We start from the raw sequence: 19,781 nt of genomic DNA on the forward strand, positions 1-19,781 counted from the left end.
CCTCCTCGCGCTTCTTTGTTGCAATGCTGCGTGAGTTTGACAGGCGAAATCTAGGTTAGCGGATGTGACGACATAACCCAGCCTCCCACACCCCACTGCGACGTCCATAATAGTCTTTAATACGGAGCCGATATGTAACCAATTGCCAGATTTTTGACAAAGGACTCATTTTGGAACATAGTAAAATGACTACAACGAAAGGAGCTGCATGGGCCGAGCATTATGCGCCCCAAATTTGCACTAGTTTTATTTTGAAAGGCAACTGCTATTCGATACAAGTTTTGCGGCACTCTCGCTTTCTTACGCACATACAGAAATATACTGTTCAAATGCGCATACAATGATTTCATATTACAAGTATCCAGTGGATAAACACGAAGTTACATAACGTACTCATTTTTTTCTCGATTTTGCTCGATAAAGTAATTTTACTGTGATAGTCTTATCCGGATGTGTTTCTCATCCACGTTAATTTGACTTGTCTAGCTGGCTGCCAAATCCAGTCGAGAGAACACGAGCGAGCAATTTTCACGTAAAAATCTGTCGATTTGTCGGATATTTCTGCACGTCGGATAACTTTCTGCAGACTTCTGCGCTCCCATCCGCGTCATGAAGTCCACTTTGTGTCCCACTCGACGCCCGCTGGCCAACTAAAAAGGTAAGGACGATGGCAGCAGCTAAGAGGCTAAGCTAACAGAGGCACGCATTGTGGTTTCCTGTTTCCTTTTCCTACTTTTTTCTCGCTCGTGGTCGTACTTTACTTTCGTTTCATTTGGAGATGTTGAATAAAGCGGTAAAATGATCATGCCCACTTTAGTGTTTGACGAGTAGCTGTCACAAAGACAGTTAATCATTTGTTCTATTTAGTAGACGTCAAAGTGGGTCAGCTGACGCGTGACGTCACAACTAGACCTCGTGGGGGGGGGGGGCACAATTCTGGAATTGCATATTTTGCGACAAAAATTGATATAAGTTAGTATATAGTAAGTTGGTATAAGTATAAATTTTAACGAGTGCAAAATAAGATTGAATAAGTTAAGGTTTGCTTGAACGAAAAATGCAACTAAATAGACTTGAATTTAGTAGAACCGCCATTGTACAAAATTGCGTCCTCACTTTTTTTTCTTGCAAGCGTTTACGGTATATTGAAGATAAGTAAAAAGTGCACGCCGGAATGAGGCTTTCTGTTGAAATTTGGGAGGAAGTAGGCGATTTTCAGTGTTCTTGGACTTCTGATGAATGCAGAGGTGGGAAGTAACGCGTTACATTTACTGTTACATGTACTTGAGTAACTTTTGAAGAAAAATGTACTTCTAAGCAGTTTTTACCACGCCATAATGTTTACTTTTACTTGAGTAGATTTGTGAGGAAGAAACACTACTATTACTCTGCTACTTTGGCCTACACTACGATCTAAATTTGCCAGATATGCCAGCATTGGCTCTGCCAGTTTCACCATAGTAATGAGACGTTGCAACAAAAATCACATGACCTCATGATCCCAATTGAACGTAACAATACAGTCACATGACCACACACCAGGTTGCAGGTGGAAGTCCTATGATTACGACGGCCTGTTCAATCACGTGGCATCTTTAAAGTGCCGTAAAAATGTAAGGATTTTACATCGAGTCAACATGACTCTGTTTCAAGCACTCTCACAGTTGTTATTTGGCACCGATAGACCATTGAAAACGGGAGATATGGTCGTTTTCATTTCGTGGTAGGAAATGTGTTTTCTCCACGAGAGGGCACTCATTGTCTTTGGACGGAATGGGTGAATTTTCATTTTTATTTCTCTAGTCTGAATTTAATGATTTTTAAGTATTTATTTAGCCGAATACGGTCATGTAATGGGCTTTAGTACAGTATAATAAAAACAACAATTCATAAGAATGACGTTCTGCTGAAAAAATGCTTTAGTTAAAAAATTTCACTAAGCAGTTAATCACACATTACTCATTACTTGAGTATTCTTTTCTACTTTTATTTAATATTACGTAATATAATTTTGAAGTAGCACTGCTTTTACTTGAGTAAAATGTTTGGCACTCCACACACCTCTGGCTGAATGGAGATACTGTACTGCCAGCGAAATGCACTCTGATATTTTATCGCCGCTTGCACTATCAATAAAACCATTTTCGTTTGTTTTGTAGATGCCCCAAATTGAACAACTAATGGGTAGTGACATTGAACACAGAACACTGTTCATGATCCAAATGATTCTAGATTTGGAACATTTGCATCTGGGTCATGTGATGAGCTTTCAACTGAGGAGAGCTAGAAAAACTGCTGCATGCACGTCTGGGAACAAGAGGGGAAAAATCCATTACAAACGGCTTATTGTATCACCACTTACAATTGAGGATTGGCACGGGATATATTTCCAATTGATTTGCTCGTTTGGAATAAACAAACCAGCATTTGAGCAATTTTTAGTTAAAATCTCTATCAATTCAAGTAGACTTTAATAGCCTCGTCATCTCTTCTATTTAATGATGGAGAATTGGGGATGCACAAAAATGAAAATTCTTGGCTGAAACTGTATATGACAGAGCATATTCTGAAAATCAAAACCGACCTCTATCAAAAGAAGTTTTTTTTAATATTCATATAAAAAACACAATTGAACCAATTACAGTGGCACCTCAAGATACAAAATTAATTTATTCTGGAGTGGCTTTCGTGTCATGATTTTTTTGTATAATGATTGGCGTTTTACTTGTACATTGCCTAATTCCTTCCAAACTCTCCTAAAACGCCACATTAAATTTTATTATTAGGGCAAAACCAGAATGAAATAAGAGCCAAATGCATTTCAATCAGTCATTATACCTAACGTAATTGTTAATATCTACAATGAAGTAGATAATAGAACATACTGTAATGCAAAAAATAAATAAATAAAAATAAATTGTGGAACCTTACCTTTTGAGTCAGACAATGTCCGAAAGCGATAGTGATATCTACAAAAGGACAATAGGAGAGCAGGATCTTGGTACAGAGCATGATGGGAAGCCAGCCATTGCTTGCTATTTCATTTAGCTGTTTGTGCCTTCAAAAAGCATCGCTTGTAATTTATATTCTTCTTTTGTTACACACACATATATATATATATATATATATATATATATATATACATACACACACACACAGTGGGGAGAACAACTATTTGATATACTGCCAATGGGAAAACCCATTGGCAGTGTATCAAATACTTGTTTTCCCCTCTGTATATATATACTGGATGTGAGCATTGTGGTGTGTATATTTCATTAAAATTTATAGTCAAATGCCACATTATTGCATTGATGCGAGCAGGGATGATTCAAAGAGGCAGAGGCGCGAAGACCAAAGCCACTTTCAGACTTAAATCACGCTAAATTCCCGTGTGATGTGACCCGGGATTTCCCTGTGTCATGGCTTTCAGACATTAGGAGACGTACTGGGAATCACGGACATTTACCGTAATGCTTGGATTACGGGGGTGCGCTAATTTTGGGGTCCGCTCATTTGACCACGGGAACACGAACGTCCGCTGGCTTGACCGTAGTTTGCTTCGGCCCTTTGCAATATTTACAGAACATAAGATTGACTTCTAGTGGAAGCAGCCAGCCAGTTTTCATGTTGCTCTTTTGCTTTTGATATCATGTTAAAATGTGCACATTTGTGCAGCCAAATGATAGGCATTACTTCGCTATTCCGTATTTTGTCGTGGCGTATCCAATTTTGAAAGAGATGGTCGCTTAAAAGTTTAAACCTAGCCAGGCAAAGCTATGGCGTGGGTACAAGCGTGACGGGAGGTCCAAGATGGTCGATGCCAATTTGGCGGAAGTGAGGTGACGCTATTTGAAAAACCTTTATAGGTCATTGACAAGACGCAGCACAGTGGATATGCCAATAGGTCACGCACTCGTCACAAGTAGGCGAGACAATCTAGGGTCCTCACATTTGATTGGTGTTTAAAAATGTCTTACAACAGCTATTTTGCCTACTTCCTGGAAATATTGGTTATTGCAGGTAGTTCCCGTGAGTTTCGTTTGTATGCTGGCAGGGTAATCCAAATTTCAGCGTAAATCGGAATTAACCCTTTAAGTACCCCTAAGTACCCCCTAAATCTCAAAATAACCATCCAAAAACATGTGTAATACGTTATACTAATAAAATAAACTAAAAAATAAGATGCTGTAGTTATCATCAAGGCTGAGAGGTGTTACTGTTAAGCCCCATTCAGAAAACGCTGAACTCCAGTTAAGTCCCGGGATTTAAACGGGTAGCCCTGATGTCTGAAAGCAATTTCCCGGGTCAACTGACACAAAGATGACACGGACATTAACCAGGTCGCGTCCTAGTATTATATCTGGGATTTAACTGGGACGTGGCATGTATGAAAGCAGCTGGTTTATTCCTGGGTTACAGCGCGAATACTGATGAAAATAATGTAAATATCATGGCAGGCTGATCGTCATTTCCTCTTTCTTAGCAGTAAGATGAAAATGGGTAAACAAACATCGCTATTATCAACATGACAAACTATCAAGACTGCAAATCTTAAATTAATCTGAAAGCATAACGAAATGAAATTGCTACTGGATATAAGTGCCGAGGAAGTGAGCGTCCATCGTCCGTCTTTGGAAATGTGTAGTTCAATTTGTTACCGATGCCGACCAAAAATGATTTAATGTCCGGGTTATAAAATCCCCTCCCTCGCCGTCCCACAGCACAAAGAGCGCCGAGTTGCCAACGCGGGACAAGTCTGAAAGTGTCCAACCGGAATAATTCCAGGTACATCTCCCCATGTCTGAAAGCCATGAAAATCTCGCGTCACATTACACGAGAATTTAGCGGGATATAAGTCTGAAAGGGGCTTTACGCGACTAAAAAATAGGACTAGGGACAAGACTCCGGTGTTGTAAAGTCAAAACTCGGGTATGTCGTAATCCGGGGACTACCTCTATTTATGTTTTTCTCCTCTATTACACATCAGAAAAATGAAATTTGTGGTTCTGTGTCATCACAGGTCTAGCCGCCGTCACCCGATGTCGCCGCAACCTCAACTGAGACTCCTGTTCATGAACGGAGGCATAGTTCACCATCTGGAACTCAACGGATGACAGGACACTAGTGGACATGGAGACGGGGGAGACGCCATATCTGCTCCCACGCCGTTCTCCGCGTTAAACTTTTCCACTCAGGCAAAAGTTATTTTTATATTTGCATTCAGGGACTTTTTTTTTCACATAACTTCTTTACCAAGCCATACCCGCTTGTCGCCATCATGGCATCTGAAGGCTTCCAGTACCGTGCGCTTTATGACTACAAGAAAGAGCGCGAGGAGGACATCGACCTGCACGTGGGCGACATGCTGCTTGTCAGCAAAGGGGCGCTATTGGTGCTTGGCTGCAGTGCCGGTGCCGAGGAGCGACCCTCGGAGATCGGGTGGCTTCCCGGCTTCAACGAGACCACGCAGGTAGGATGGCATTGCCGTAGTAACCCTGCCTAATAAACAACTTGGACGTAACACTAGCTCTGATACTCAAAAGCGATAATGTAATAAGTGAGGTCGTCTTATATATATATATATGGCGGAAAACACTCAGGTGACTTTAAGTTCTGCTCTGAGACCCCCAATTTGGCCAAATTTCAAAACTGTCCTATATGCATGTGTGCATGTGCATCATTGGAAAGCTTAAAATCTCCATTTGCTGGGGGAAGAAAAATTTTAACAGGGAGGGCATTTAAAAAAAATAATTAAACCCTAATCGAGGTGAGAGCATAAGAGAGCATAATTGAAGACTCCATGATTTTAACGAGTACTTGCCTTGTTTCGATCCAAAAACATGTAGCATGTCTCACCAAATGTCAAGACACAGCTGTGAATGGCCACAGCTGGACTTTTTGGTGATTTTTTTTTTTTTTTTGGGTGAAAGACGGTAATATAACAAGGGTCGCAATGCAGAAATCGCAGACATAAAGGAGTGGTCGAGGTTTTCTTTATCAAATATTTATCATTAATTTATTTTATTTTTTTTTCAATTTTTCTTTGTTTGAATCGATTATCATCTAAAATATCGGGGAAAATGCGACAGTAACAAAAAAAATACAATTAAGGGTTTGATTATGAGGTAGATATCCGTGACCTATTTACAGACACTATTTTATTCTTTGTGACGTAATTTTTTTTAACAGTTTAAAATATGCGAGTGAATTATTTCATAAAGTCCTTTAAAAAAAACAAAAAAAAAAATAAATATAAGAAATCAATTAATGATTCTAAGCTAAAAATGATAGTTCAAATAATATAATTACCTTCTTATGGGTCGGTTGAAACAAAAGCGGTTGTGCGGGGTCTGTAAACGGGGGTCTCCAGGGTAAAACAAATTAAAATAGTTCAGGGGGGTTTAGTAGGCCATGAAACTGCTATGGCATATAGACATATTGATAGATCTGTTTTAATATTGCAATATATATCGCAAACCTCCAAAAAGTCGCAGTCCTAGTCCACAGCTTGTTAAGCCTTTTTGTCTTTTTCCGTAAAGTTTTCTGGCAGTTGGCGATCTCAAAACCACCAAATCAATCCATTAGAATATGGGGCATCCAAAAGCTTGTCGGAGCTTGCACCCTTAACAACGGTCTCTAGGACGTATGATTGGTCGATGGCCATTTGGAGGCAGTTTGTGAAAGGTCAGTTTACACAGAGAGCTGGGAAAAGTCACTTTTGACACTGCCAATTTGACAGTGTTGACTGAGGAAGCTAAAGAAATCTGAAAACTGGTCAATCAGCTTTTTTCCCCAACAAAATATTGACAAGTATTTGGGATTTGAATTAGTTTAATGAAAAGCTGTCCCAATTAGAGGTGGGAATCTTGGTTTCCCTAACGATTCGATTACGATGCGATTATAAATCGATTATTGATGGCCCCACCCCCCACGCTTTTAATGTTTTGTACATAAGTTCGAAATTTGTACAAAAATCCTCTCAGGCTAAGCCAAACTACTATTTCAGTAACAGGTTAACAGTTCAAAATGGTAAATAAAATACTCAAGTCCCCATTCTGTGTCAGCAGCTTTAAACTACATTCAGTTAAATGTTGTGAATCAACCGTTAAAGTTGTTAAAATTGCTCCCGTTATTCTATAATTTAATGTTTTGTACATAAGTTCCAAATTTGTACAAAAATCCTCTCAGGCTAAGCCAAACTACTATTTCAGTAACAAGTTAACAGTTCAAAATGGTAAATAAAATACTCAAGTCCCCATTCTGTATCAGCAGCTTTAAACTACATTCAATTAAATGTTGTGAATCAACCGTTAAAGTTGTTAAAATTGCTCCCGTTATTCTATAATTTCCCTTCTGTCTACTTTCGACATCTGAAAGTTTTAGACCTGTTTCATTTCAAGATAAGGTCAAGATTTTGCCGATTTAGGAGTATTTTAGCTAAATAGTTAATTAGGGTTAGTACAACAGAGCCTCCAGAGAAGTCTAATCCTTTACGATTGTGGCTGTTTACCAACTACTACAACTAGTACTACTACTACTTACTAACGCCGGCAAATCTATCATTTCTCATCTAGTTCTCTATACATGTGTTAACGCCGCCGCCGTCGTCTGTCTTTTTGCATCTAGTTCTATAGATATGTGATATCTACCGTAGCATTATGTGGCCGTAGTTTGTAGCAACTAGCAACTGGGAGTTGTCAGGTATTAGTTTTTATATCTAGCGACATGAGTTGAACATTATATTTACTCTCGGTCCGTTCCTCATTCCTCATCTCTATCCGTTTCTCAGCACGTTCCTCACCGCGCTGACTTTGTTTTAGTTCCGCTTTACCTGGTATAATTAAATAATCGGAATTTAGATGTTTGTGAATCGTTCTCGAATCTTCCACGGCTGAATCACGAATAATCTAAGAATCGGAAATTTTGCACGCCTCTAGTCCTAATGCAAGCTTGCTATAGGTGTTAATCGACCATTTTTTCCATCTGTGCCTTTCACACTTGTGAATACTAGTCATCAAAAGATCAACTTTCGACTTGAAACATTTCTCGAATCTCTGCCAAGAATCTGATTGATAATAGGCTAATAACAACAATGGATTGTCGACATGTTGATATGACCTCATTTGCTGCCTTTGACAGTGATCAACATCCATTCATTCGCTGCCAGCCCTCCCAGTTATAATGGAATGGATGTCTACTAGTGACAAACTACTGTATTTTCTGGACAATAAGTCGCACCTTTTTCAATTTGGCTGGCTTATTTTTTTTCACTCTGACAGCCACGAGATTGTGATGTTGTTTAGGCTATATTTATCTCAATAACTTTTCATAAGTTACGATAACAGATGTCTATTTAGCCTGTTGTTCTCTATTATACCATTATTCCTTTAACTTATAATGTTTTTTTTTGGTTTCTGATCAATTCAAAATTGCCCCCCAAAATGCGACTTATACTTGAGTGCGACTGATCTATGTTTTTCTCTCTTCGTTGCACATTCTTTGATTGGTGCGACTTCTACTCAGGTGCGACATATAGTCCGAAAAACACTGTCATTTAAATTCACAGCACAAAGATAAAAAGAGCCACATGTTTGGATGTCTATCGTTGTAACGATATTAAATCTTTGGCCTAACAGGAAAAGGGTGACTTCCCAGGCACCTACGTGGAGTTTGTGGGCAGGAAGCGAATGTCACCACCCACGCCCAAGCCCCGACCACCCAGGCCTCCGTCGGCCGCGTCAATGAGAACCGACTCAGAGTCTGAGGGTACGCGTGTACATAGGGTCACTGTCGTGCATCCGGGCCAACGCTGACCAGAGTTTGTTTGGTTGTAGCCGTCACTTTGCCAGACCTTCCAGAACACTTTGGACCACCTGATACGGCTCCACCCCTTCTCTGCAGACTGATGGAGGCTGTTGAAACCAAAGGTATGCGGGCCAGTGTTCACGGTGTACCATCCAAGCCAGGGTTGGTAAACTAAACAAATTGCGGTTTTGTTAGAAAGGCTCTAATTCTGAACTCATGCACGAGGTTATGAACGCCGCTCACAATAACGTTCATGAGACAGAAATATGATGCGTTCAATTTACGTACACCCAAAATATGAATGCGTTCATGCACAACACTGCTCTTAAGTTTCTGGCTACTCCTGCAATGTATGTGCCATACAAGAGATACTTTTCACTTGCAGGTAACATCATACAAATGAAGAGGGCAGCCTTAGGCTCAGACAATGTAAACAACTTGTTTGTCTAAGCAACTGGCAGCAAGAGACTGTTGTTAGATCCTGTAACGTTAGTTTATGGAGGGTTTTTGAATTAGGAGGTTGATAGATAATGTAACTCCAGGTCATCTTTTGGATTGAAGTTGTTATGCCCCAGATACTGTAACCTCTGTTTTTTTTTTAACCTATGGTAAACTATGTGATGTTCTTCTGACTTACCTTCTGTGTCAGAAAATATAAATATAATTAGACTTACCTATATGTTAATTTAAAATACAGACCTAGTCAAAATTATTGTTCAAACAAATCATGTGACTAGCACCTTAGAGATGGTCCTTTGCTTTGCTTAGCCAAAACGACACTTGAGGAGGCAAGATAGATATTCAGAATTTCTTTAAACTTAAGCTTTCAAAAGCTTCAACATCAACTGAGCTTGGACCAAGGCTTAAACATGAACAGCTTATTGCTGACTCTGCGTTTCGGGGTCATCAACATGCCTCTAAAGTCAAACTCTGCCTACGAGTGCATCAAACTCCCTCGTGGCACATTAAAACTGTTCAGTCTATTAAGAAACTCATATTTCCGTTCTCCTGTGTCTAAAAAGCGGATTAGGTGGTGTGTATATTTTATGAGAAATAATTTTATTGTAGAAAAAAGGAGATCGTTCTCTTGTGTGCAGGCGTGGACGGTCCGGGTGCGTACCACAATGTGAGCGCCGGAAGTTTGGACACGAGGCAGCTGGCTGAGGCCGGTGAGTGAGCGGCGTGGAGTTTTGGGGCTGGCCTCCTGTTAATAACCTGCAGCGTCTTTGTTTTTTCAGACCTAGAACAGATGGACGTGTCATCTCTGTGTGACGGAGTGGTGCGCTTCCTGCAGGACCTTCCCGGGCCTGTCCTGCCGTCCTCACTGCAGGCCGACATGATCCATGCTGTGCAAGGTGTGCTATTCTCTTTTTTCTTTCCAATTTTGTCATTCCGATGTTTTTTGACAACAATCTTAATTAACCTGCTTTTTGAAATGATTGTTGACTTCGATTGATGAGTTAAAATAAGTCATTTGTTTTACGTTTGTCATTCTTCTGGAATTGGATCCCAATTTTATTTTTACTTGATATATGGGTTTTTGTTTCATAATTGTTATTTAATTGGGACCTGTATTTTTGATAGTAGCTTTGCATATACATGCAAAACCTACGATCTATATTTTTTTCTTTTCAATTCTGATTCACCCAAAACTGTTTGACCCACTGACACTGTTCAAACAGCAAAACGACCGGGATTTTCACGCGATGCAGGCTCATTCATTTGACACCCCAAAAATTGCTGTCCACCTAAAAACTTTTTTTTTTTAAAGAAAAAGAAAAGTGAAGTTTCACAACTACAGTCCTGCTGATTTTGAAAACCAACAAAATCGGCAGTGTATCAAATACTTGTTCTCCCCACAGTATATTTGTCCCACAGTTTTTGCCTAAATCACATAATTTACCCTAAGGGCTACAAAAGTTGTATACAGTTCGGTCAGAATTTGCCAAACACATACCCATTCATTACTAATGGCCGAAATTTCTCATACATTTCTCATGGCACAAAAACCTCCCTTCACTCTTTTTGATTTCCAATCCAGATCTGCAAAAAAACCTATACAGGTATCTACAAACCATACAAACATCTACCTACCACAGTAAAGTTACCATCGCAACTTCTCCAGAAATTGCATATCTAGTTATTGCCGGAGCCTATACCAGCTAACTATGAGCATGAAGGGTGTACACCCTGAACTAGTTGCTATTTTTTTTTTTTTTTTGACTGTTGTAGTTGGTTCTTGACTTGTGTCTAGACTTTGATGTTATTGACATGTTATGATTTGATTTTTATTTGACTTGTTTTTAAAATATTTTTCTTCCTCTCCAGAGGTCCGAGACCCCGAGGAGTGTTCCCGGGTTCTGCTGGGAGTGGCCAGCTCTCCGACGTGTGCCGCCCAGTACGGCCTAACCCTGCTGAGCGTGGTGCGACACCTTGCCCGACTATGTGTTCACGCAGCCCGCAACCAGCTCAGCGTTCGAGGCCTCGCTGAGACCTTCAGTCCGGTGCTTTTCAGACAGACTACCATGGGGTTAGTCAAGACATGCGCTCACGCAATAATTTTTTACTTAAACAAGTTTGCACGAGAAATTGTGTTGAAAGTGCCGGAATGTCATCTTTGAAGCTATTCTAGTCATTTCTGTTGGTTTGGGTTTTTGGAATAGTTCCATTTTCATTGATAGAAGGCTGACTTGATCCAATTTAAATATTTAAATGTCACCTTCTTTGCTCTGATTGTCTGACAGTAGAGTTGGTGTTGTCTGTGGGAAGCACGTTGGTGTTGGCAATGCATTTGGTTTAATGACTTGACGGCTTGTCGACTACAATCATTCTTTTATGAAACCGAGCATTGCCGTTTCAGTAATACAATATAAAAATTTCATTCAATTGACACTCCCGCTTCAGCAGGGTTCTGTAAACGCCAACCCGCAAAGAGGCTTATCAAGTCAGGAGGCAAGTTTTGGCTAGGACTAACTGGTTCCAAAATGCTTAGATAGTCCTTATTTCCACTTAAATATAACATTCATTCGCACACACACTGCGTCAAGGCTCAAGGTTGCGATGTACCGCAGATGTCTGGCGACGCACAGGTAATGAAGGGAATTAAAACGATCGAGAACCAGGTGAAGAGGCTGACTTTTGCTGGCAAGCAAGCTGAGTATAGTGCCTCTTGGCTGGCGAGGTAGCGAACGTCTGCGAAGTATGGAGTTCGCAAGAAAAAATAACAAGTGACAATGACAGGAACTGGTCGTGCGACAAAAGTATTGTACTAAACCACAACAAAAATGAATTTGAATTCTGCTTTATATATCTACAGTATGCTCGATTTGCCTCAGTTTAAAACCAGGAACTCGCAACAAGCCTACCTGCCGCCTCAGCGCTCCTAGGTTTGGGGGTGTGGAGGAAAAACGACGAACACAGGTACTTGAATTATAAGGCACGGTGTGACGCCACACTGTGACCAATTTTAAAACCAAACATTTGCAGAACTCACTCGCAAACGAGCTCAAATAAAAAAAACGCATCGATGACACAATTCCCCCAGGTTACTCTCATTTCGACCTACTGTATCTTATGCATGAAACTATTACAAATATTGGAAAATAAATTTGCGAGCCTCTTTAAATATTGAATAAGTTCAGTATGACAGCCTGACAGGATTCTTTTTCTACCTCTGTAACAAGTCAAGTGACATGTGGTGTTCAAGATGGATGACAAAATGTTACTATTAAGGGTAGTTTTTTTTCATACAAGGAAAGCCATGTGTGATTTTTGTAATTGTTGTTTCCAGGTGTGAGTCAGGTCCAGACCCTATGATTCAGGTCCTGGAGGTCCTGATCAGCAGCGAACTCAACATGAACCAGGCTGCTCCAGGTAACGCGCGAACATGCCGACAAACTTCTTTCTTAAATGAAAGCATTGCTCCGAGCTCTATGTGCCGTTATCAGCAATGGTGGTTCCTGGCAGGGTCGGTTGGGCAGTCACCCAGGGCGGAAAATTGCTAGGCGCGCGTGCACTCGAGGTGCACGAAAGTGATTGTCTACTAGGCATGTGCCGGTATGAGATTCTGACGGTATGATAACCTTAAGCCAAAATATCACGGTTTCACGGTATTGCATTAACAGCTCTAAAATGTGTTACTTTGAGACATCTGGGTGAAAGAAATAATTGAAGAGGACTTTTATTTTTCTAAACATATTAGCAAATTGGAACATTAGTATAATGTTAAGTTAAAATAAATTTAAAAAATAACAAAAATAACTGAAATATTCTAAATAAAATTAAAAGAAATGCAGTACTTTAGGTGAGCCAAAAGCCACAGCTCAACATTGTTACCATCAGAACAAAAATAATTGAATTATTTTCCATAAATTGCACGTCTGTATGACTCGTATGATGTTTACATTATACACACACACTCTTTCTCAACACAGACAGTTATCAGAGAGAAAAAAACACAATGTTTTACCACGACTAGACACACTAAACACGCTGGAGTTTACTCTTGTAGCTGCTGGGAAACGGTCATGACATTGTTTACTGTTTACTAACCTTTAATTTTGTATAAATGCGAAATCATATTGGAGGTATTGCCTCCTCGGCAGCCACCCGCGCAAACATGTTTTACATGTTGGGTGGCCTTCCTCCTCAAGCCGCAGCCATCTGTAACTTTTCTGTAGCCGAACCATTCCCATACCAGCGATTTCGTTTTCTTCACTGGGGGAAAAGTTCTGGATTTTCACCTCCTCCAGCCGTTGTGTAGCACAGCTGACTCACTGAAACTGAGCAACAACTGGTGGGGGTACATGCATCTGCTCTTTACATCCGTCACAATGCTAGGTGGAGAAATAGTGGTGTTAAATGTGTTTTTTCTTTTTTGTATGATTTTTTTTTGTAATCCTTCATTCTTATAATTTTGTAGTTGTTAGCTTGTTTTGTTTTGTTTTTGTCGGCTACGACTGTTAGCATCATCAAAGTAATTAATGTGAGCAGTGAATGTAGTGTTTTGAAGGGTGATAGCGTGCAAATGTTCACTATAGTTAGTTTATGGTTAAAATGATGTGGTTTAATGTTTAATAAGCTAAAAACATTAAGAGGTCGGTGAATGTTGACTATATGTCTATGTTATTCAGATACTAAATATGTGTACATGTATGCACACCTGCACATGAACCCAAAAAAGTATTTGATTTCATCTCCTGTGCTCTCTAACCGGAGACCCTGCAGTGATCAACACATCTGAGCCAACTAGTCACAAGTCTTCCACACTTTATTATTTCTACAATATTTGTGATGTTAAATTAATACACTCTTGCACATATTAATTGTTGTGCACTTTCAACTGGTTTGATAGCGTTAATAAATCGTTAAAATAACCAACGACCTCCTCGTGGCAGCTGATTCTGGCCTGCTCTCCATCCTCATCCTCCTAGACCTATCTGCAGCCTTTGATACAATTAGTCACCCCACACTCCTCCACCGGCTTTCCACTATTGGAATCACCCGCACCCCGTTGAACTGGTTTTCTTCCTATCTTTCTGAGCGCAGCCAATATATCCAACTAAAGTCATTTAAATCCACACCCTCCCGTTACCTCCGGTGTGCATCAGGGCTCTGTCCTGGGGCCCCTACTCTCCATCATATACCTACTTCCCCTTGGCAAAATTTTTCGTAAATTCAACATCCACTTCCACTGCTATGCCGACGACACCCAACTCTACCTCACTTCTGAACCCTCCTCCTCTCTCCCGCCCTCATCTCTGACTGACTGTATCACTGAAATAAAAATCTGGTTTACCCACAATTTCCTAAGACTTAACAGTAATAAAACTGAGGTGCTCCTCGTTGGCTCTAAATTCATCATCTCGAAAAACCATAACATATCCATTACCATTGACAACTCCACTGTTTCACCCTCCCCCCAAGTCAAGAGCCTAGGAGTAATCCTCGACAACACACTTTCCTTTCAATCGCACATCAATAACATTACCCGGATTGCCCACTTTCACCTACACACCATTAATCGCCTCCGCCCTTCCCTCACCCCACATTCTGCTGCAATCCTGGTTCACAGCCTTGTCACTTCCCGCCTGGACTACTGCAACTCCCTCCACTTCGGCCTCCCTCGTAAAACTCTCCATAAACTCCAACTGGTCCAGAATTCAGCTGCCCGCATCATAACCCGTACCCCGTCCATCCACCACATCACTCCAGTCCTCCAACAGCTTCACTGGCTCCCGGTCCACTTTCGAATACAGTTCAAAGTTCTCCTCCTCACATTCAAGGCCATCCATAAGTAGTGTTGCACCGATACCATTTTTTGGCCCCGATACCTGGCTGTGCAGTATCGGCCGATACCGATACCATACCGATACCACCCCGATTATATATATATATATATATATATTTTTTTTTTTTCCCCAAAGAGCTACATAATTGGATGTGAAATCATTGCTGTCAAAGCTTTTTCAGGCTGTTGCTTACCTTTGCAAAATAGGAAAAAGTACACTAAACCCTAGTAGACAATAGTTGAATAAACCTCCCGCTCTCAAAGGCCAAAATAGTGTTAAATTTGTGAAATTAATAAAACATGTATAATACTAGCCCAACAGTAAGAAAGTAAAAATAAATTCATAATAATAAACTCTGAATGAACTGAATAAACTTTTTTAAACCTCTCAAAGTCCAAACAGTGCAACTTTCATGAAATTATTGTCACATTCTGCTGCTGGTTAGATTGTGTTTTGTTGCTGGGCGTGGGGGCGTGGCACTTGAATCCAATGCAGGCTCGTCAACGCAGCATTTAAGCACAGGTGATCTCAGAAGGCTGCCGAGATATTTGCCTTGCTGATCGCTATTTGACATCTGGCACAGTAATCTCGCTACATTTGCTTGTTATGCCCCTGCATTGGGTTTTTCTGTTAGTGTGCTGCTCTCATTTGTAACCGCTGCCTATCGTCTTAATTTGTCCGTCGACCTGCTGTCACGGACTCCTTTTGTTATTTCTACTGTCCCGCGATCGCGTGTTATTTTTTGTTTGCAATCATTAAACCCTTTTATGTATCCGCCGCTTGTTGTCTGCTTCGAGGTTCAACCTTGTTTCCGCATTTGCGGACGCTAACAATTATAAGTAATAATAATTGACCACAGCATCCCGTCTCTCCTTTTTTTCGGGAGGTGGGAGTCTCTTATTTCTATTTCTGAAAGGTGGCAACAATACTTTGGAAACACTTCCCAAATTACTGCGGCATTTCTTTCAGTAAAAGACAATAAAAGTAAAGTAGACGAAGTGAACTGACCAGAGATGGTTGCTCCGGTCCAGCGGCCTTCTTCCTCTGGATAGCAGTCCTGCTCTTGCAGGCTCAAACTCGTTGTGTTCGTTCACGTTTCGTCTTCAAATGTTTTATCAAGTTCGAGGTATTGAAACTGGCCGATTTAACTCCACATCTCCAAACTTTCAGGCCGCAAATCTTGCATGCAGCCATTGATTTTAATCGACGGGATTTCTATTTGAAATATTTCCCGACCGCCGCGGCGCCGCCATATTTCCTGGTTTGTTTTTCGTCCATATGAAAAATCCCCTTTTGATTGGTCAGGAGTGGCTATTGGCCCGCTCTCATTGGTCTGGAGCAGGCCAATAGCAATAGCTGCTTGGTGTTCACGTGTCATCACACAACACAGAGACAGAGTGTAGTGAGCGCCAGGAGGAGAAAAAGGCTGTGGTCAAATGTTATAATAATGGACCGGTAAATGGTATCGGCGCCGTCTTTGTTGGTACTCGCTGATACTGATACCACCATTTCGGGCCGGATCGGCGCCCCCTGCCGATACTAGTATCGGTATCGTTGCATCTTTATCCATAACCTCTCCCCTCCATACCAGTCCGATCTCATTCATGTTACTACTCCCTCCTGTGCCCTTAGATCCTCCTCCTCCATACATCTGTCTGTCCCCCCGCTCGCCCTAGCACCATGGGGAGCCGAGCGTTCCCCGACTTTTGAATTCACTCAAACCCCGACCTCAGGAACACAGATTCCCTCCCCCTTTTTCAAACAAAACTCAAAACTCACCTGTTTAGACTAGCCTATACACAATAATCACTTAGTTCTGGTCTTTTTAACTGCCCCTATATCTCTTTTAGTATTTTAAATTTCTTTATATGTTATATACTTTCATTTTCTCACTTTTAATATTTTTAAATGATTGTACGGCGACCTTGAGTGCCAGAAAGGCGCCTTTAAATAAAATGTATTATTATTATTATTATGAATAAATATTCTTCGCAAATACAGTGTTTTTGTTGTTGGGTTTATGCTAAGTACACTTAATGCGCTGTATTTTGTGGGTCATTAGTTTTTTTGTTGTTTTTTTTTTTTTTTTGTGGGGTGGGGGGGCGCCAAAGCGTCTGGTCGCCCAGGGCATTATGTAGGCTAGGAACGCCACTGGTCATCGGCCATGTGATTGACAGGTGTTCCTCACGCAGGCTGAAAATTAAGTGAAACTGTCAATCATTCAATCAATAGGAAGCCTTGGTGACAGTGTTTTATTTAGAAATGGCAAGCTTATTCAATAATGAGCTGCTTCGGATACAGTGACATCATTGTTTCACTAGAATGCAGCAAAGGTAGAGGTTGAGGAAGGGATGATGTTGCCGTGGCGATATCACAGCTGGGTGAGGATTGGCAGTGGGGGAGCGGTGACGTCACGCATCTCCCAGCCACTCTCTCTTCGGCGCGCCGGCAGGAAGTAGCAGGTGGGAACTGTTGCGGATGCTCGCTGCCCAAAACGGCAGCAGCGGGAAAGGGTTTGTGCGCTGAAGGTGAACACGGATGGAGGACAAGGAGGCGCGCAGTGGGCGGGATATGATCCTCTGTTACATCAACATGAAGACTCCAGGTGGGAAAACACCTGCCGGACTGCTGGGGCAATGTAGATGACCCGAACAGACATTTTAGGGACATTTGTGGTCTGGGTTTTTTGATGTAGCTTTTTATGTGTTTTTTCCTGGAGTTTTGTGAATACTATCCTTGGGTAGTCACTGAAGAATTCACCTATATGTTTTTTTGGTGATCAGGCAAAACTCCTGTTTAATAGAAAAGCAGCGGTCTCATGTCGTTTTGTAGTGTTTCTTTAATTGTACTTGTATCAGGGCTTTCATCTAGTCTTTTGTCGTGGGTCTTGACTTGTTTTTTTTTTCTTTGTTTTAGGCTTAGTGGCTGTCTAGCTGGGTCGTGTCTGGCATATCTTAAATGTCTGAACTGCCGGACTTCGTTTCAATTTGTAGAGGGGCTTAATAATTCAAGTGAATAATTGATTCTCTAACTAATCGATAGTGACAGCCCTGTTGATTTGTCTTTGATTTTGAATTAGTTATTTATGTTCATTCTCGACGTCGTTCCTGACTCGCTTCTAAATTCGTTCTTGGCTCGTCATCATAAGATGTTGACTTCCTCTTTCGAACGACAACATTCCCACTTTGTGTGTAAACCGCAAGCAGGAAATTGATTGGCGTCTCCATCATTTTTTCAGCTTTACCTCCCAAACCCACCAAGCCGTCCGCGGCGTCTGCATCCGCCTCCGCCGCTCCGTGCACGTTTAACAACAGCATGGCACTGCATGATGCAGAGTGGTACTGGGGCGACATTTCCAGGTAACGACCCCTCTTGACACGTTTTAAGACGCTTTCCGGCAATCCGTCGCGTCCTCTATTTCAGGGAGGAAGTGAATGAGAAACTACGGGACACGGCTGATGGAACCTTCCTGGTCCGGGATGCCTCCACCAAGATGCATGGTGATTACACGCTCACGCTCAGGTAAATTCAATCGTTGTCATCATCAGTGCCGTGGCTCCGACAAAAAGTAATCTAACTCAAGTGCGCGCGAGTAGGAAAGGGGGCAACAACAAGTTGATCAAGATCTTCCACCGCGAGGGCAAGTACGGTTTCTCGGATCCGCTGACTTTCAGCTCGGTGGTGGAGCTCATCAATCACTACCGGCATGAGTCCTTGGCGCAGTATAACCCCAAGCTGGATGTCAAGTTGCTTTACCCGGTCTCCAAACACCAGCAGGTATGCTTTGTCGCGTGTGCGTAAATCAGAAGTAAATCCAATGTTTTCAGCTCCACAGTATTGTTGTCCCGATACTAAAATTCAGACTTCGGTATGGTTTTTACTAAGGGTGTAACGGTACATGTATTCGTATTGAACCGTTTCGGTACTTGGCGTTCGGTTCGGAATGGGGGCGGACCGAACGAGTTTCTGACGTAATGTAACCCTACTTTTCGAGGCTGTGAGTCGATCGGGTTACAGTTTCTTTGTGTAGATTATATTTACTCCGTCTTCCCTACTATAATGAGGACCAACACGGTAGGACAGTAAGAAACGTCAACGGCGCAACAACGTGGCCGCCACGAGAACGCAGTGAAACGCGGTCGTTAAAGTTAATCAGCGAATGCACACCAGTCGCAGTGCGGCCGCGTGTTGCGTCCCAGAAGCGGCTCAACGCGATGCACGCGAAAACAACGGCAGAGTTTATTATTTGACGCGAGACACGACCCTCCTGCGTCAATACCACTAGCTAGCAGACCGGAAGTCACTCGTGTAAAAATACGGTGGATCCGGTCGATTTTCAAACTAATATGCAATCGTAACCCACTTTTTGAGTCTATCAGATTTCTTGAGTGGTAGATCGGGGCACAGTTGACTTGTCTTTGTTGATTTACAGTTGTCGTCTCTGCTATAATAATAACCAACACGGCCCCATATTCAATACAAAACCCTCCTACCACAACAAAACAAGTAGGAACTAATATTCACATAGGAACTAAACGTATACAACATAAAATATACAATATAAATGAATACTACATCACATTTGTAAAATACAAACACATAGTAAAATAAATAATAGCCCATTTAAATAAAATAAATTGAAATGAGCCAAAACACCTGAATTTAAATAATAAGAATAATATA

General features: G+C 41.3%; 1 protein-coding gene across 2 annotated transcripts in view; it reads left to right on the top strand.

The window, feature by feature from the left end:
* Positions 1-342: 342 nt before the first annotated feature.
* Positions 343-19,781, top strand: part of LOC130913634 (phosphatidylinositol 3-kinase regulatory subunit alpha-like) — a 31,035-nt gene continuing 11,596 nt past the window's right edge. Inside the window, exons 1-11 of one of the 2 annotated variants that reach the window (XM_057832396.1) lie at positions 343-658; positions 5,024-5,473; positions 8,640-8,769; positions 8,838-8,930; positions 9,906-9,977; positions 10,047-10,163; positions 11,137-11,338; positions 12,599-12,681; positions 18,337-18,457; positions 18,522-18,620; positions 18,695-18,875. In XM_057832396.1, the coding sequence (XP_057688379.1) occupies positions 5,282-5,473; positions 8,640-8,769; positions 8,838-8,930; positions 9,906-9,977; positions 10,047-10,163; positions 11,137-11,338; positions 12,599-12,681; positions 18,337-18,457; positions 18,522-18,620; positions 18,695-18,875 (1,290 nt within the window). In that variant the 5' untranslated portion in view covers positions 343-658; positions 5,024-5,281. Of the gene's footprint in view, positions 659-4,743; positions 4,789-5,023; positions 5,474-8,639; positions 8,770-8,837; positions 8,931-9,905; positions 9,978-10,046; positions 10,164-11,136; positions 11,339-12,598; positions 12,682-18,336; positions 18,458-18,521; positions 18,621-18,694; positions 18,876-19,781 lie in introns of those variants that run through there. The other variant, XM_057832397.1, reaches the window with a different exon arrangement.

Source organism: Corythoichthys intestinalis, chromosome 3 (genome assembly GCF_030265065.1).
Source record: "Corythoichthys intestinalis isolate RoL2023-P3 chromosome 3, ASM3026506v1, whole genome shotgun sequence".
Taxonomy (NCBI): Eukaryota; Metazoa; Chordata; class Actinopteri; order Syngnathiformes; family Syngnathidae; genus Corythoichthys; species Corythoichthys intestinalis.